The sequence below is a fragment of the Trachurus trachurus genome, assembly GCF_905171665.1.
Source record: "Trachurus trachurus genome assembly, chromosome: 1".
Taxonomy (NCBI): Eukaryota; Metazoa; Chordata; class Actinopteri; order Carangiformes; family Carangidae; genus Trachurus; species Trachurus trachurus.
In genome coordinates this window covers 3,359,535-3,374,595 of record NC_139891.1, presented here as the reverse complement: position 1 = coordinate 3,374,595, position 15,061 = coordinate 3,359,535, and the positions used below count along the sequence as shown (strand labels likewise).

The window sequence follows — 15,061 nt, the reverse complement described above, 5'->3', positions numbered from 1 at the left end:
CTTAAACTATAATGTCAATTTTAGATTCTTTGGTTTCTGTGTTAAGATTGTTCCATAAACGGATTCCTTTCACTTTAATGCAGCTTCGTATCAGCTTTGTTCTCACTCTTGGTTTTATAAAAATCCATAGATTGACTTTCATTTTTTCCTGAGTGTTTTTCTTACGAATACTGTAATCTACTAGATCTTTGTATTTCTACAGCTTTAACTACTTAGGACTTAATGGGTTTGATTGATCTCCATATCGACTTCTGCTTATGATTCGTACTGTAGGGCTCTATTTTACAAAATGAAAACAGAAGCAACGGATATTTTTCAGTCACTTCTTCAAACTTCAACTTCACATTTGGAACAATCTTTGATTCATGTGATATTGTTCCATCCACGTCCAAGCTTTATTATGCCGAGTTCAAGTCAGTTGTGAAAACTAACACTAGTTCGGTTATTCAGTCAAGCGTATTAACATGTATTTGTCATTTATTATGATGAAAAGACCCCAGGAAGAATAGCTGCTGCGTGGCAAAAGCTAATGGGGATCTAAATAAACTAAACTAAACTAAACATGACTGTGGGCCACATCGCAACACATGTGAACAGTAACTGAGTGAATTCCAGTTGTAGTTTTATCAGTTTATCAATCAGTATCTTAAATTAGCCTTCTGATTATGCTGCTGTGTGATGATGAGTTCTGGAGGCCGAGCTTCCTCTGCCGACTGCTTACATCGCTGAATGTATTTCGTCGGGTGAAATCCCTGTATCAGATGGGAAGACGTGGTAGTTGGAGGGGAATAAATCTCCTCTCTCAGTAACAACTGTCGAGTTTCCCTGCAGGCCAGACACTTAACTTTCACTGCTTCGCTGGATCGAGCTGCAGGATGTGCTTTAACTCCCAAAGTGGAACTGAATATAAACATTCTCGTTCCAGTTTCTGACATGAATAAAGATTTGATGTGCTCTTGAAAGACGTTGACATTGAATCCACAGTGTTGTGATCTGGGCACTGATGAGTGGTGTGAAAATAATGTGTTGTCCCTCATCTTCTCCCCCTCAGATGAAGACTGTGAGTGTGGCGCTGGTGCTGTGTCTCAACGTGGGAGTGGACCCTCCTGATGTGGTCAAGACCTCCCCCTGCGCCAGACTGGAGTGCTGGATAGGTGAGTCAATCCAAACCTGAACATGAATCAACAATCACACATAAGTGTTTTCCCCTTCATCATCGTGATATGAACATGCACGATAAACAAATTGCAGAAGGTCGTCTGAAATGTGATGAGTAAGTTTTGTACGCAGACATTTCTTGAAAAGGGAAACTTTTTGAGAACAAAGAAGAAGAAAATCGTTTAAAAGGTTATTTCAACATTTTCGCCTATTACCTTTAATTGTCGGTGCAAGCTGTTTTTAGATCGGCGGGGAAGAGCCGTCAGCTCTGTGCGGCTTTCCCTCATCAAACTCATCAAATACACAATCCAACAACTCCAAAACGCTCTGGTGGACAAGTTGTGACCTGCACATTCACCACGCTATGAGATAATAATGGAACGTTACGAGACAGAGTTGTTTTCAAAGTAAGGGGCCGTGTCCACCAAGCACGCTTTAAGCGCTCTCAGCGTCTACTCGATGGAAAAAATGCTCTCAGCGCTGACTTTTTTCTTTTTGTCGCGGTGCTCAGAGCGCTTCAAGTTGAAATCTGTTCAACTTTTTGAACAGCGCGCCACACGTCAGTGTCACTTGGGGGGGGGGGGGGGGGGGGCATGCGCTACCGACAACAACACAACCAGTGGCTTGGTTTATATCATGACCCACACTCGTTTGGAAGGTAGGCCGACCTCAGGGTCCATGTCAAAAGCTGCCGCTAATGTTTCTAATGTATTTCTCATGCTCACTGTAGTGTTTAGCTGTAGCCGACACTACAGTACATCCCAGACACGGCTGCTCAGCAGAGTGACTTCAAAAGTGCAAGTATTTGCTTCATGTGTCGTAATGTTACATGATTATACGTTATCTCATAGCGTGGTGAATGTGCAGGTCACAACTTCTCCACAAGAGCGTTTTGGAGTTGTTGGATTGTGAGCAGCTTGCGTCTCTGCCCCGCCGATCTAAAAACAACTTGCACTGACAATTAAAGGTAATGAACTTACTGCTAAAACTATAGGGATTATGGCAACAGGCGAATTTGCCAAAATGTTGAAATATCCCTTTAAAGAAAGCTCAGTTTCCATGTGGACAAGGCTTTAGCCAATCAGATGATCCCAGGCCCCCTAACCTTCTGTAGGTTTACTGGTGTTCAGAGGATGGTGGAAGCAGGAGAGGGTTAAATGAACATTCTCTTTAATTGATTTGTTATTCATGTGCAATTTGTTCAATAAAATTATGCTCAAAATATTTATACATACGGTATTTTTTATTTTTTATTTTTGTGTCATCACACATCACATTGTATCTCATATGGTGCAGGCCTATATTAGACCTTGACAGCAAAAGTCGAACTTTTGCAGCACTTTGGAATATTCTCATGTCTCTCCCATGGGAGCTCTGCTCTTAAGGCCTCGGCCGTCAGAGGATGAAGCAGTCTGCCCCCCGCCCCCGACCCCCCGCAGTACCCCACCACCTAACTCAGAGCAAAAACAAAAGGAACCATTTCCATTGAATGGGAACCTTAAAACCGAAACCTCAAGACTCCCCTGAGATTCCTCCAAGACAAAGGGAATTTCATTAAAGAATTCACATCTTAACCTCCTCTAACTTCTCTGAGCATCTTCTGAGGACGCTGCCTCTCTGCAGACCTGCCACTTGTTGTGTTTGGAGACATCGTCTGGCTCGTAACAACAGAGGCAGTGTCCATAAATGCACCACAGCGTTTAATTCCACATCTATTTGCTCATAGAAAAAAAAAAGCTGTGTTTGCTTTTCAGTGGCCACTGGCTATTTTTTTAATGGTTTAAAGTGTCACTGTGTGAGAAAATTGTTAAACTGTTTATTTAGCTGCTTCCTTGTTCTACATGCACCTCCACCATTGTATCATACATTTTATTTCACATTTCTCCATGTGCAATTAGAGATGAAAATCTAGACAGGTGAGATAATTCCTCAATTATTATATATATGAAATTACCAAATATACCAAGAAATAGAAGTTATCATTTGACTCCCCACTCTCACCACTGTGTTGTGATAATGCAGTGTAAAAAGGTCTCATTCATCATAAGAGCAGAGGTTTAATTGTCTGCATGAGCCATATCAGTATCTCTTCCAGACCTGCCAATAATATTCTTCTGTGCCTGCTGAGCGCAATCCGATCCATCCTCCATCTATATTCTGCTATTCTTCATGCCGTATTGATTCACTCTCATTAATATTTCAGCCTTAAGGGGCTGCTGTTATTTTCCCAAACACTGCTTTTGATTCATGGAGAAAATTTGCTTTGATGCCGAAAGGATAAACTAAAATTTTCCCTCGTAATCATTGTGCGTTTGCCCGAATATTAAATAATTTGAGCTTTGCGATGTTTTTGATGGCCACTGCCAGCTGAAAATGTAATGAAGGGATGGAAATGCTTGGTATGTGCCACCATCAGATTGAACGTGCAGATTCAGAACGTGTTGCGATGGCTGTTGTGTACTGTTGTGTGAGCGTGATCGCAGTGTGTTTACACTCTGTGTTTGGTTGCCAGATCCTCTGTCGATGAGCCCACAGAAAGCCCTGGAGACCATCGGGGCCAACCTGCAGAAGCAATACGAAAACTGGCAACCAAGGGTGAGTGGGTTCACATGGACCAGTCCTTCCCTCCACACATTACACACTTGATGAAATACTTCCATTAAAACAGTCAGAAACTGAATGCAATTAATCACAGACACCGAAAAGACTTGACCTCGGTCACATGGTGAGTTTGGTGCTCATTAGCTGCACTCTTTTCAAAGGTATCCTGAAAGTTGTTTCATAGATTTTGGCAGCAGTCCTCGGTGTTCAGAGAGTCTTTCAGGTTTTTGCCAGTTCTGTGAGGCTGAACGATGCAGGTAGCAACAGAGGAGGCCATGTTTTCTGTGGCTGTCACTCCCGCAGCCTCTATTCTTTCACATGTACAACTCTTGTCCTGATGCAACCTGAGTGAACAGAGCAGAGGTGCTCATTTTTGGCTTGTTCAGTATGTACAATAGGACCCTATAAAATCTGTTTTATTTTTTCCAAAATTCAATTTTTTCCATTTTAATTTTTTGAAATTCAGTTTTTTTTTTAAAGCAGAAGTGAGTGATATGTTTGTGTTAATATAAGTCTTAAATAGTTATATCTTCCGACAGCAATCACTTACATAGAGTGTTTGGACTGAAACACGGGTCTCTCAGTCCCTCTGCTCTGCTCTGAGCCGAAGAGAAAACATTTATCGTATCCTACAGTTTTTATCCAATGAGGAGAGAGAACGGCATGCAGGGCTGTGTGTGCAGCCAAGGAACGCCGTGAATGTGGTGACGTAGCGACGAGGACTGTTATGGTGCGTTCAAGGAAACTCGTATTTTTCCGACCGTGAAGTGGTACCAGTTCGATCTGGTACGAGTTCACGGGTCAGAAGTTACGAGTGGCCGTTATAGTGACTTTCACCGGTAAAACAGGTCGGAAAAACACGAGTGGGATCACTCACTTCTGCTTTAACTTTTTACTCTTATTTTACCACCAAAAAGAGTGTGTTTTTAATGTTATTGACAAAAATGTACACAAATTAAATGGAAATTACTTAAAATTTATTGAGGTAACAAACAAACAACACTTTTCCTACATACCTTCCACCCAGATTTGCTGTTTTCCCCAGACATATGTTCCTCTTCCACACGAAAACAGCATTTCAGTCAAATTATCTCAAATTCCGCGATATTCCACGTTAAAAATAGATTCCGTTTTAATTGGCCAATTCTGCGATTCCATGATCGTGGAAATCATAGGGCCCTAACTAAGTATGTTCATTTATGTACTGTATGTGTCTTGTGCAACTTGGTGGCTCTGAATGTTCCCCATTTAGTCATCATTTGAATGTGTGAGAGGTTGAATGGATTTATTTTCGACATCTCATTGTGTCAGCTTTAAGTCTTCCTGCGTGCACCGCGCCAACAGAAACACCCACATGCTGCTGACAGTGATTCATAGTTTTATTTTTTTAAACAGATGCATCATGTGTTCTTGTAAATTCAGCTGTTATAAGTGCGAGCGCGTCCGTGGATCGGTGTCACTGCCAGCAGCGGCGGCAGCGCTTCTCCTCGGCTCCTGGCTGTAGGCGAGCTCAGTGTTTTCCCAGAGGCTCCGGGGTCTGTCGTCCTCCTCCGGCAGCCCCCCCTCGGCCCACCGGAACGTCGCAGCCCCGGAGCTGGAGCAGATGGCAGGGGCGGCTCCTCCGTCCTGTAAACACTCCTTCCATGTTAAGACAGGAGGTCTGGGTTCAGGCTGTGGAGAGGAGACGATAGGAGACGAGCAGGAGGAGCTGCTCCCTCAGTGTGCTGCAGCCTCAGGAAATCTGATCTCTGTGATTGACTGCACACAATGTAAATGGCCTGTGTTTAGACAGCAGTCTATCATCTGCTGTCAGTCTAGTATTAGAGTATTATTATAGTATTGATATAATGGTCCATGCTGACTGGAAGTCACTCATTCTTTAGTCTTTATTCAGCTTCAGCTTCAGCTGCTGTGGTTGTTAATCCTCCTCAGCTCCACATAAACGCATCTAATCTAAACAACAATGACATCACTAAAGATTAAAACCTTAAAGCCTTAAAGGGTTAGTTCAAATTGGCCCATTGCCATAATCCCTATAGTTTCAGGAGTAGGTTTGTGTTACCTTTAATTGTCGGTGCAAGCTGTTTTTAGATGGAGAAGGAGTCGTTTTTCAGGCAAATGCAGAGACTGCTTGCCAAAAAACTGCCCCGACGGGAACACGCATCAGCGGTTTTGCATGAATTTACCTCGAAAACAACTCTGTCTCGTAACGTTCCGTTTTGATTATAGGGAAACTAAGAAATCCCTTTAGCCTCCATAGCGTAGCTCTGAGCAGCTCGCAGCTCTGCTCTGCCATTCTAAAAATAGCTTGCAAGGACAATTAAAGGTAACAAACCTACTGCTATGACTATAGGGATTATGGAAATGGGCCAATTTGCCAAAATGTTGAACTATCCCTTTAAACCTATCAGATATCAAACAATAACAAATAATAATAAATACTGAGTCTATAACCAATCAAATGCATTGATAATGAATTCACTGGTCAGTTGAGTCCAGTCCAAACAACAATCACACTCAATGTGGCATTTTCTTTTGGAAGCGGTGGCCCTGCTCTTTTCCTCCAAAGGTTAATGCTTCATTTCAGAAAATTGTATAAATTTTTTATGAACGCAGGAGAGAGGAGAGAAACTCTCCTATAAAACACTGTGGGGAATTCAACGCACTGACAGCTGGAGACTTGAGTCTGTGAACGCCGAATGAATGATGGCTCCATTCTGTTAATGTGCTGCTGTGTATATTTCACCTCTACCGTACTGATGGTAACCAATAGATAACCAGGAAGACAGTCTTATTTCAACTGGTTTGATGTAAACACCTTCCAGTTGGACTGTAGAGTACACTATGCATACTGTGTTAGCTGCTGCAGCACTCCCATTTCAACTCTCCTCCGTAGCTCTTCTCCTCCGTCCTGCGGGGAGCGATGGGGAAAAAATAAGCAAACACTTGAAATCTGATCCGACCGGTCGAGCAGAGCAGATATTGAATTTTAGCTGCATTTCAAACCACCTGTGAATATGTTGTGAGGGACTGGATTTGATCTGTTTCTTTTTCCTGTTGAGATTGGAAAACAGAAATATTCATTTGGTGTTAGATATGTCACCGTGTGGTGTGGTGTCAGCCTCTGACATGGTCTCTGAGGGACTGGAGGAATGCTTTGAATGCTTTTAGGCCTGGTGGCCAGACACTGGACTTTTTTTTTGACTGGTTACTAGTGTTGTTTTTGGCAGTTTTAATTTTAGTTTTAGTCTAGTCTTTGTGTCAAACTGTCATTTTAGTTTTAGTCACATTCATACACTTTTTAGTCTAGTCAAGTTTCAGTCGACTAAAAGTCTGAGCATTCTAGTCTTATTTTAGTCAGAATAACCCATGAATAACCAATAACTGATGACATTTTAGTCAATGATTTTAATCTCTTTCTAGTAATGTCATTCTATTACAAAAACTAATTTTTCTTTTAGTCAAACACATTTCACAATTCAAACATGGTTATCTTATTATTATATTATTGTTACCATATAGACTCAGGAAAACATCCATTCCAGACATGGAAGATGCTGCTCAACATATTTATTTTCAGTTCCAACACTCTGTGTTTAGCAGATATTCTGGAAAAAACCCACTTTACACTCTTTCTGACAAACAAATACATATACACGCTATTCACTCTCTCTCACACACACACACACACACACACACACGCACACACACACATTCGTCAACAATATTGCATCATGTATTTCATTATAGTTATCGTCACACATTACGTTGCATCTCTTTTTCGTCATGAGATAAAGGTTCGTTGTGGACGATATTTCGTCATAATTTTGGTTGATGAAAGCAGCACTACTGTGGAATCCTACACTGCCACCAGGAAATATTCATCATGGGAGAAGTTTAAAAAAAAGTAAGAGTGAGTGGCTGTTGGGTAAGACGGTGGTGAAGTAATGCAGGAGGTACGAAGAGGTGGAGGAAGAGAAGAGACATCCTGAGAGAGAGCTGCTGAGGGAATGTAGGCCCGGGCTTGGCTGACCCGGGAGGTCAGCAGCAAATGTTGGTAGGAGTGCAGAGGGAGGAGTAGGAGGGTGAGAAAGCTGTTCCTTTTTTTTCTCTTCTCTCTCTCTCTCTCTAAAGCCTTTTTCCAGGATCCTGGGCTCCGCAGCACCACCGCAGAGCAGCGCTCGCCTTCGCCAACACACCTTACATAAACAGTTGACGAAGCAATCAATTACACCACCGTCATCTACCTGCTCTGTCACCGCCGCATGAACTCCTGGAGGAAAAAAAGGTGGTTTTTGGATGTGAAGAGTTGAGGAGAATTTTAGACCCGAGAGTGAAACCTGAAATCCGTTCGGTCACATTTGCGGCGGCGGCGGTGAGCAACAGCAGCGGTGATGAGAGAGAACTGGGCCGTGCCAAGCTGCCATCACCAATTCACTCCCGCTTTGCCTCTACACTCTGACTTTAACTCTCGTGGTCAAAAAGGCAAACACCATCTTGGCTGCTGCCTACTCGTATTCTGTATCTCTCTCTCTCTCTCTGGCCTCATCATTACTTCTCACTGCACATGTTTGTACCAGACGTCTCTGCCTGTGGATTGGTTGTGTGTGTGTGTGTGTGTTTGCACCCAGTTGTGATTCTCCTCTGCCTCTGTTTGGCTTAGAGCAGAGAGCTCCTACTGTAACACATTTAGATACAACATTAGAGTTAAGGACTTGCTGCTTGAATCATACGAGTCAATGGCAGCTATGTTTTCAGCATCATGTTTTCTATGCAGAAGCTTTTCCCTCGTCCTGCACACAGGACACAACTATATCTGTTAATAGAAGGGCTGACTTCAAATCAGTTGGTGTATTAAACTCAAGGGTTTATTATTCCAGTGTTGATGATGCTGCATTTTATTTATAAAGCACTTTACATTTTAGGAAGAAAATCTCAAAGTGCTACAGAAAGAAAAGCAATTAGCAGAAGAAAGAAATATAGAAGCAAAGTTTTAAGGGAGGGCATTTCACAGGAGAGTGGTGGTGGAGCAGAAGGCACAGTCCCCGATGGAGCCGGTCTTGGTCCTGGGGGCTGAGGTCTGTGGGGTGAGGAGGTCTTTAAGGTTACAGTATAGGGGGGCAAGGTTATTATAGTTTTCAAATTTCCATTATTTTTTATTTATATTAAGCTTTTTTATTTCAGTTTAGTTTGAGTTAGTTCAACAAGTGATTAAGCAGTTTTAGTTTAGTTTTTATTTTTGAGGAATCGACTAGTTTTTATTTAGTCTTAGACCGGCAAAGATAAACTTCCAAATTTATGGGATTTTTCCCTTTAATTGCATCCCATAATGTTCCCATCAGTCCTCATCATGTTACATTCACTCTTATCTACCTGTGGGTCGTACTCCAAGTCGTCCCGTATTGAGCTGTGACGTTTTCTTCTGCAGCTTTAGACATCTCTAAGAAAACTGCAACTAAGCTGATGTTATGTGACTCAACTTTAGTTTTTGTTCATTGCAATTTTTATTTAGTTCTTGTTTTTGGAAAAAAAAAAAAAAAAAAAAATTGTTTCAGTTTACTAAATTATTTTTTCACTACTAGTTTCAGTCAGTCTTAGTTAACTATAATAACCCCGATAGGGGGACATGGCATGGATGCACTGGAAAGTGAGGAGAGAGACTTTGTATTCTATCCTGGCGGAGATGGGAAGCCAAGCCAGTGTAGAGAGAGATTGAAGAATTGCTGTGGATGTGATCATATTTCTGTGTTTTGTATGATCTTGCTGGGGATCCCAATGAGAAGTGCGTTGCAGTAGTCCAGTCTGGAGGAGACAAAGGCCTGGACGAGTACGGTGGACTGAGTCTGGTTGTTCCTGAGGTGGTGCTATTTTGCAGAGATGTTTGATGTGACCTCAAAGGTTAAAGTGGTTCCTGACCTGTTGGCCACGACCCCCTGGTGGATGACAAAGATGTAAAAAATATTTGTAAAACTGCACAATTTTAGACCGATCAGTGTGATGAGCCAATGATGAGCGCTGTCATGACGCTGGCCTGCACCTCCTATACTTCTATACTACTTACTCAGTTTGATTGCATACTGCAGTGTAACGATCAATGCAACTACTTTTGATACTGTTAACAGTTAATTTCTTTAGAAATAGCTGATATAAATATATTAGTTCTAAATATGATAGTTGGAGTCAGATTCAAATTAGTATTAATGCATTTCCCTGTTAACTGTCACATTTTCTAAAAGCTAAACAGCAAAGAGAAAAACTGCAATGATCATCATAGCCAAAATAAATATCACTAAATTATAAAACTGTGTTTACAGCCAAAATGAAACACAATTAATGAAATCAAACAATATAGAAGATCTAATAGAAGACAAACATGCACATAATTAAGGCCTGCATGACATTATCAATTCCTCTTTGTGATCCTTTTAATGTGAGTCAGAAGTTGTAATTAACGTTTCAGTTAAGACTGAAAGTGTATTTATCTGGAGCTTTACAGTTCAGGGCTGTACATGTAAATAGTTTTTCTCATCTTCATGGATTGATCTACATCATTTTTTTTATCCAAATCATGAAAAACCTATGTGACCAACCAACTGTTCAAAACTCTTGAGTAGTCACTGTAAAATGCTGAAATGTTTACACATACGACCATTCATGTTTTTTTGGGTTTTTTTCTCATTGAATTACTGAGATTATAATCTGATAATGTTAACCCTTCCAGCACTGCTTTATAGAGCCTCTCCTCACACACATTCTCTTTTCTGTGCGTTTTCACCTGTAGCGTTAGCATAGCATGCTAACAGACAGCCTCTGATAAAGAGCTTGACTGAAGGTGACACACGGCGTCGGACAGTCAGGCTGATGTGTGTGTGTGTGTGTGCTGTGGGCGGTGGGCACACTCTGTCACCTGTTTGTGAAGCTCCTTCATGATAGCCTCATGCCAGTTGTGACATTCAGGTTTGATATATTTAGACATATTTTCTCCCAAAACACAAACTCATCCATTGTTTAGAAAAAAATGTTTTTTTTATTTATATTCTCCTCGTGGTCCTCTTTACTTCATTGAGAGTTTTAACTGGGGTGGGCCTGCATGTGTCTGCCAGTATGTGTGACATTCGGCCTGGTAATGGCAGCTAAAAGTGTCCAGTGTTACATTTATAGAGCTCTGTAATGGGCGTCACGTTCCTCTTTAGAAGGACTGCTGTGCTGGTGCGTGTGGTTTCATCCTGTGCACCGCGGCTACAAATGGAGGTTTTGTAGAACATCATGTGGTGCACGCCGGTCAGCAAGGGAACGTGACACTCGCTGCACACGCAACACGTGACTCCCTGCAGAAAACCTGATTATGATATCAGTGCCCTTCTCTCACTCTCTCATTGTTGTGTGCGTGAGCAGAAGGCTCTGGATGTATTCTCCTCACCGGCGTTGTCCTTTATATTTGTTGTCGAGCTTAATCCTAAGACTGTGATTTTATTGGATTTGTCTGTTTTGTGTTGTGTATTAGAGCCCAGAATGAATTCAACTCAGGACGGCCTTTGTTTCATGCAGAGGCATCAAGACATTACAAGTTACTGCGATACCCTCCTTCGCTTTCAATTTCTCTTTTAGTTCTCCAGCTCAACATGCCTCCTCTGCTCTCCTATTCTCTTTTAAGCTTCACTTGTTCTCTTTCATTCTTTTTCTGTATGGCACCCCTATTTCTTTCTCTCTCTCTCTGTCCAGGTCCTCTGTAATGTTTGGGAGTCTAGTTTGAAAGCAACTCCCGCTCTGCTGCATGTTTGGTAGTAGCTGAGATGAAAAGCAGCCTTCATGTCGTGTCAAATGGCTTTTTTCAAGGCCGGCACAGCGCGGCCTAACTAACTTGCTGACCGTGTTGCAGCTACTGCAGAGCCTCACACATCTCTGTCGTTTCTGCTCAGTCTGTTGTTTTCTCTGCCCGTGTTATTTCACAACTAATCTCCCTGTTAAGTTAAAGGGATAATTCAACATTTTGGCAAATTGGCCTATTGCCATAATTACTAGTTTTAGTATTGTTCGTTACCTTTATTTGTCGGTGCAAGCTGTTTTCATAACAGCGGAGCAGAGCCACAAGCTGCTCAGAGCTACGCTATAGAAGCTCATGGAATTTCTTGGTTTCCCTAATCAAAGTCATCAAATACACAATCCAACAACTCCAAAACGCTCTCGTAGACAAATTGTGACTTGCACATTCACCACGCTATGAGATATTAATGGGGCGTTATGAGACGGAGTTGTTTTCGAGGCAAAATGAAAAAAACGGAAATACTGCTAAGACTATACGGATTATAGCAATGGGCCAATTTGCCAAAATGTTGAACTATCCCTTTAACAAACACTGTCCGTCCCACTTTCTGTCTTTCTAGTGTGGAGCATCAGCACAGTGAGGGAGAAGCTGCTGCCTGCTGGGGCCGCAGCCTTAGCTGCATAAAATCTTACAGTAAATGCCATAACAGTTTATTGGCATTGTACATGAATAAAATGTTATTACATAATGTATAATTGTTCAGTCAACTAATCATAAAATCTATAAAATGTCAAGAACATTTTATGGATTGACCAAATTGATTTGATAATACTGAGGATGGAGAAATCATCGTTAGACACCAAAATTTCATACCTAAGGAGCAGATGTCATCAGCCAATAAACATGCAGCATGTTAGGGCCAGGCTCTAATAGTGCTGGCAATTGGCTGTTTGTTTACAGTGTGTGTGAAGAGACCTGTGAAGAAAAACTCAAAGATTAAACGATAGTCAAACTAAAAGGTGTAGCACACACATGAAATAAGTATCCAAAAAGTATTTCAGAGAATCTGTATTTGAGTCATGTTATTGTATCAGCACCAGTATCCCTACACTGTCCCCCCTTTCTCCCTGTCTGCAGTGTGAACCTGCCTCAGCGGTGGATGATGTCCACAAGACGTGATAGACATAAAAAGCCTTATGCATGTTACATACAGTAGAGACAATATGTTATATTGACTTATTGGTGATTCCATCTCCTCCAAGTGAAAACAGAGTGCTTCTTCCTCTGCTGACAAGTGTTTTCACAGTTCACATTAGATCTAACAGGAAAGGCAGTGGGGTCAATTGATGACATTGATAACGAGACAATTATTGGTAAACTGGTGAACTGACTAATTAGCAGGACAAGTTACATAATCGCAGGTCAACGTGTCTGCTCTGCTGGGCTCCATACGGGATGTATGAGCTCTTACTGTGCGTTGTCTTGTATATGTAGCAGGTCTGTCACTTTTTTATCCAGTAAAGACGGTGGGGGACAGTGACGCATCAATTTGCTGCATCAGGATTTTTTTTCCCCTTCCAAGGAATTTCCTTTTCACATTTTTGCTAACTCCGGCTAACATGGGGAATTTCCAGCTGCAGCGCACCATGTGACTGACTTCTTTCATATCACTTCTGAAAACCCACAGACTTGCTTTTATGTGATGTCATCTTTTTCTTCTTGTTGTCATCTTTTGTTCAGTTTTTATTCCCTGTCTGAATGTACCCTTACTGTACTTTCTTCATTTGTTTAGTTTCTCATTCTGCTTTTAGAATCACTGTCACCGCCCCTTCACTGTTGCCTTGTTTCATCTCGGTTTTACTCAGATGCTCTTACTTTATCTGTTCTTAGATTTTTACTTTTACACCCTCGTCTCATCTCCTTCTATCATATATACACTCCCTTTTTATCTAATTAACAGTCCTGCTTTTTCATTTAACTCCTCTTTCCTATGGTTTATGGCACTTTTTTGTGACTGTGTCTCCTATGATTTCTATTATGTGTATCTTGTGCTTTTAAAGGTGCTATATAAATAAAGTTGGAGAACAGTAGTAACAAGAGTAGTGCAGTATAGCTCTGTAAACATGTGACTTTTAGCTGATACTGTATCGGGAGCGTGCCTATGTTCCCACAGCCCTATGTTCCCTCAGCCCTATGTTCCCTCTGGACTCTCTCTACCTATCTGGACTCTACCTATCTGGCCTGTCTAGCCTCTACCTGGTCTTTTTACTAAACTTAACCAACTCCTTTCTTCATTGCCTAAACCCAACCAATGGTGGGACCAAAGGGCTGAGGGAACATAGGGCCCAATTTTCAGTGACAACAAAAGTTAGAAATGAGGGAACATAGGGCTGTGGGAACATAGGAATGACCCCACTGTATCGATGAGAACCCTCTCCAACAGAGTAGAATTTCTAATGCCTGCACTTGATGAAATAATTATAGTGATTGGTTTAAGACAGAATATCAGGTGGAAAACCATGTGAGGATAATGGCCTACAACCCAGTTCATGTGATGATAACAGTGTGGGAGCTTGTGCGGCTCCTCTGTGGCAGCAGGAGGGAAACGTGGTTTGGTCGCGTTCAGCGTGTGAGTGTGTGCTGACAAGGCACCGAAGCTCAGTGTAGGAGTGAGTCATGGACATGGAATACACTGTCAGGGAATGAAACCAAATTCAAATGGAATATTGGCTAATATTTTGGATCTGGAGCCCCAGTATGTAACTTATTTGGCTTTTTATTAGCAAAAATCAAATATGTCTTTCATAAATACGTATTTCACTGAAGTTGAATCACACCCGCATACAAATGAAAGCTTTCTGGTACCTTAGAATGAGTTGTTACAAGTCGTTATAAATACATAAGTGGGCGACGCACCGAACCGAGGCGGCCATGTTGCATCGCCATTTTTTACGTTGAGTGGCAGCGTGACCGTAGGTAACCACGGAAACTCAGCGGAGCTGTGGGCTCGGCCTGTTAAAACTGTCACCACTGTGTAGTGTGAGGAAGGACGGAGGCACTGGTGTTGCATTCAGGTGCAGTCAGGCAGACGGCCGTCGACAAACCAACCGGATGTCATTTTACTCGACGAGAGAAAGACGGTAAAACAATACCACATCACCATGACAACATATTGTCACGCCTGTATTGTTTTGCCTCGTGCTGGCGGACCACTTGTTTACATAGACGCTTGTTTATCCTGTTACATGCAGCGTCTGTTGTCTGTCTGACGTCTGCCCCATTTCACGTTAATGCAACATCAAGAATACGTTCAGATATGCAACCGCACCGCTAGATGGGGGGAATTCCTACACATTATACCTTTTAATATTCTGATTTCCATTGGCTGTTGCTCATTTCCTGTCTTTGTTGGTTGTAGAGCGACAGTACTTCCTGTTCACACTTCCAGCCAACACTCCTCCACCTCCTGCATCATTCCCTTTGAGGACTCCTCACTGCTGCACAATCAGTTGAATCCCATTTGGGCTGAGCTGACGA

The 15,061-nt window shown here is 42.0% G+C and overlaps 1 protein-coding gene across 2 annotated transcripts in view; it reads left to right on the top strand.

The window, feature by feature from the left end:
• rptor (regulatory associated protein of MTOR, complex 1) overlaps window positions 1–15,061 on the top strand; it is a 222,743-nt gene that overhangs the window by 26,727 nt on the left and 180,955 nt on the right. For both annotated transcript variants that reach the window (XM_083982130.1, XM_083982131.1), the window contains exons 3-4: window positions 1,052–1,154; window positions 3,671–3,753. In XM_083982130.1, the coding sequence (XP_083838256.1) occupies window positions 1,052–1,154; window positions 3,671–3,753 (186 nt within the window). The remainder of the gene's footprint in view (window positions 1–1,051; window positions 1,155–3,670; window positions 3,754–15,061) is intronic.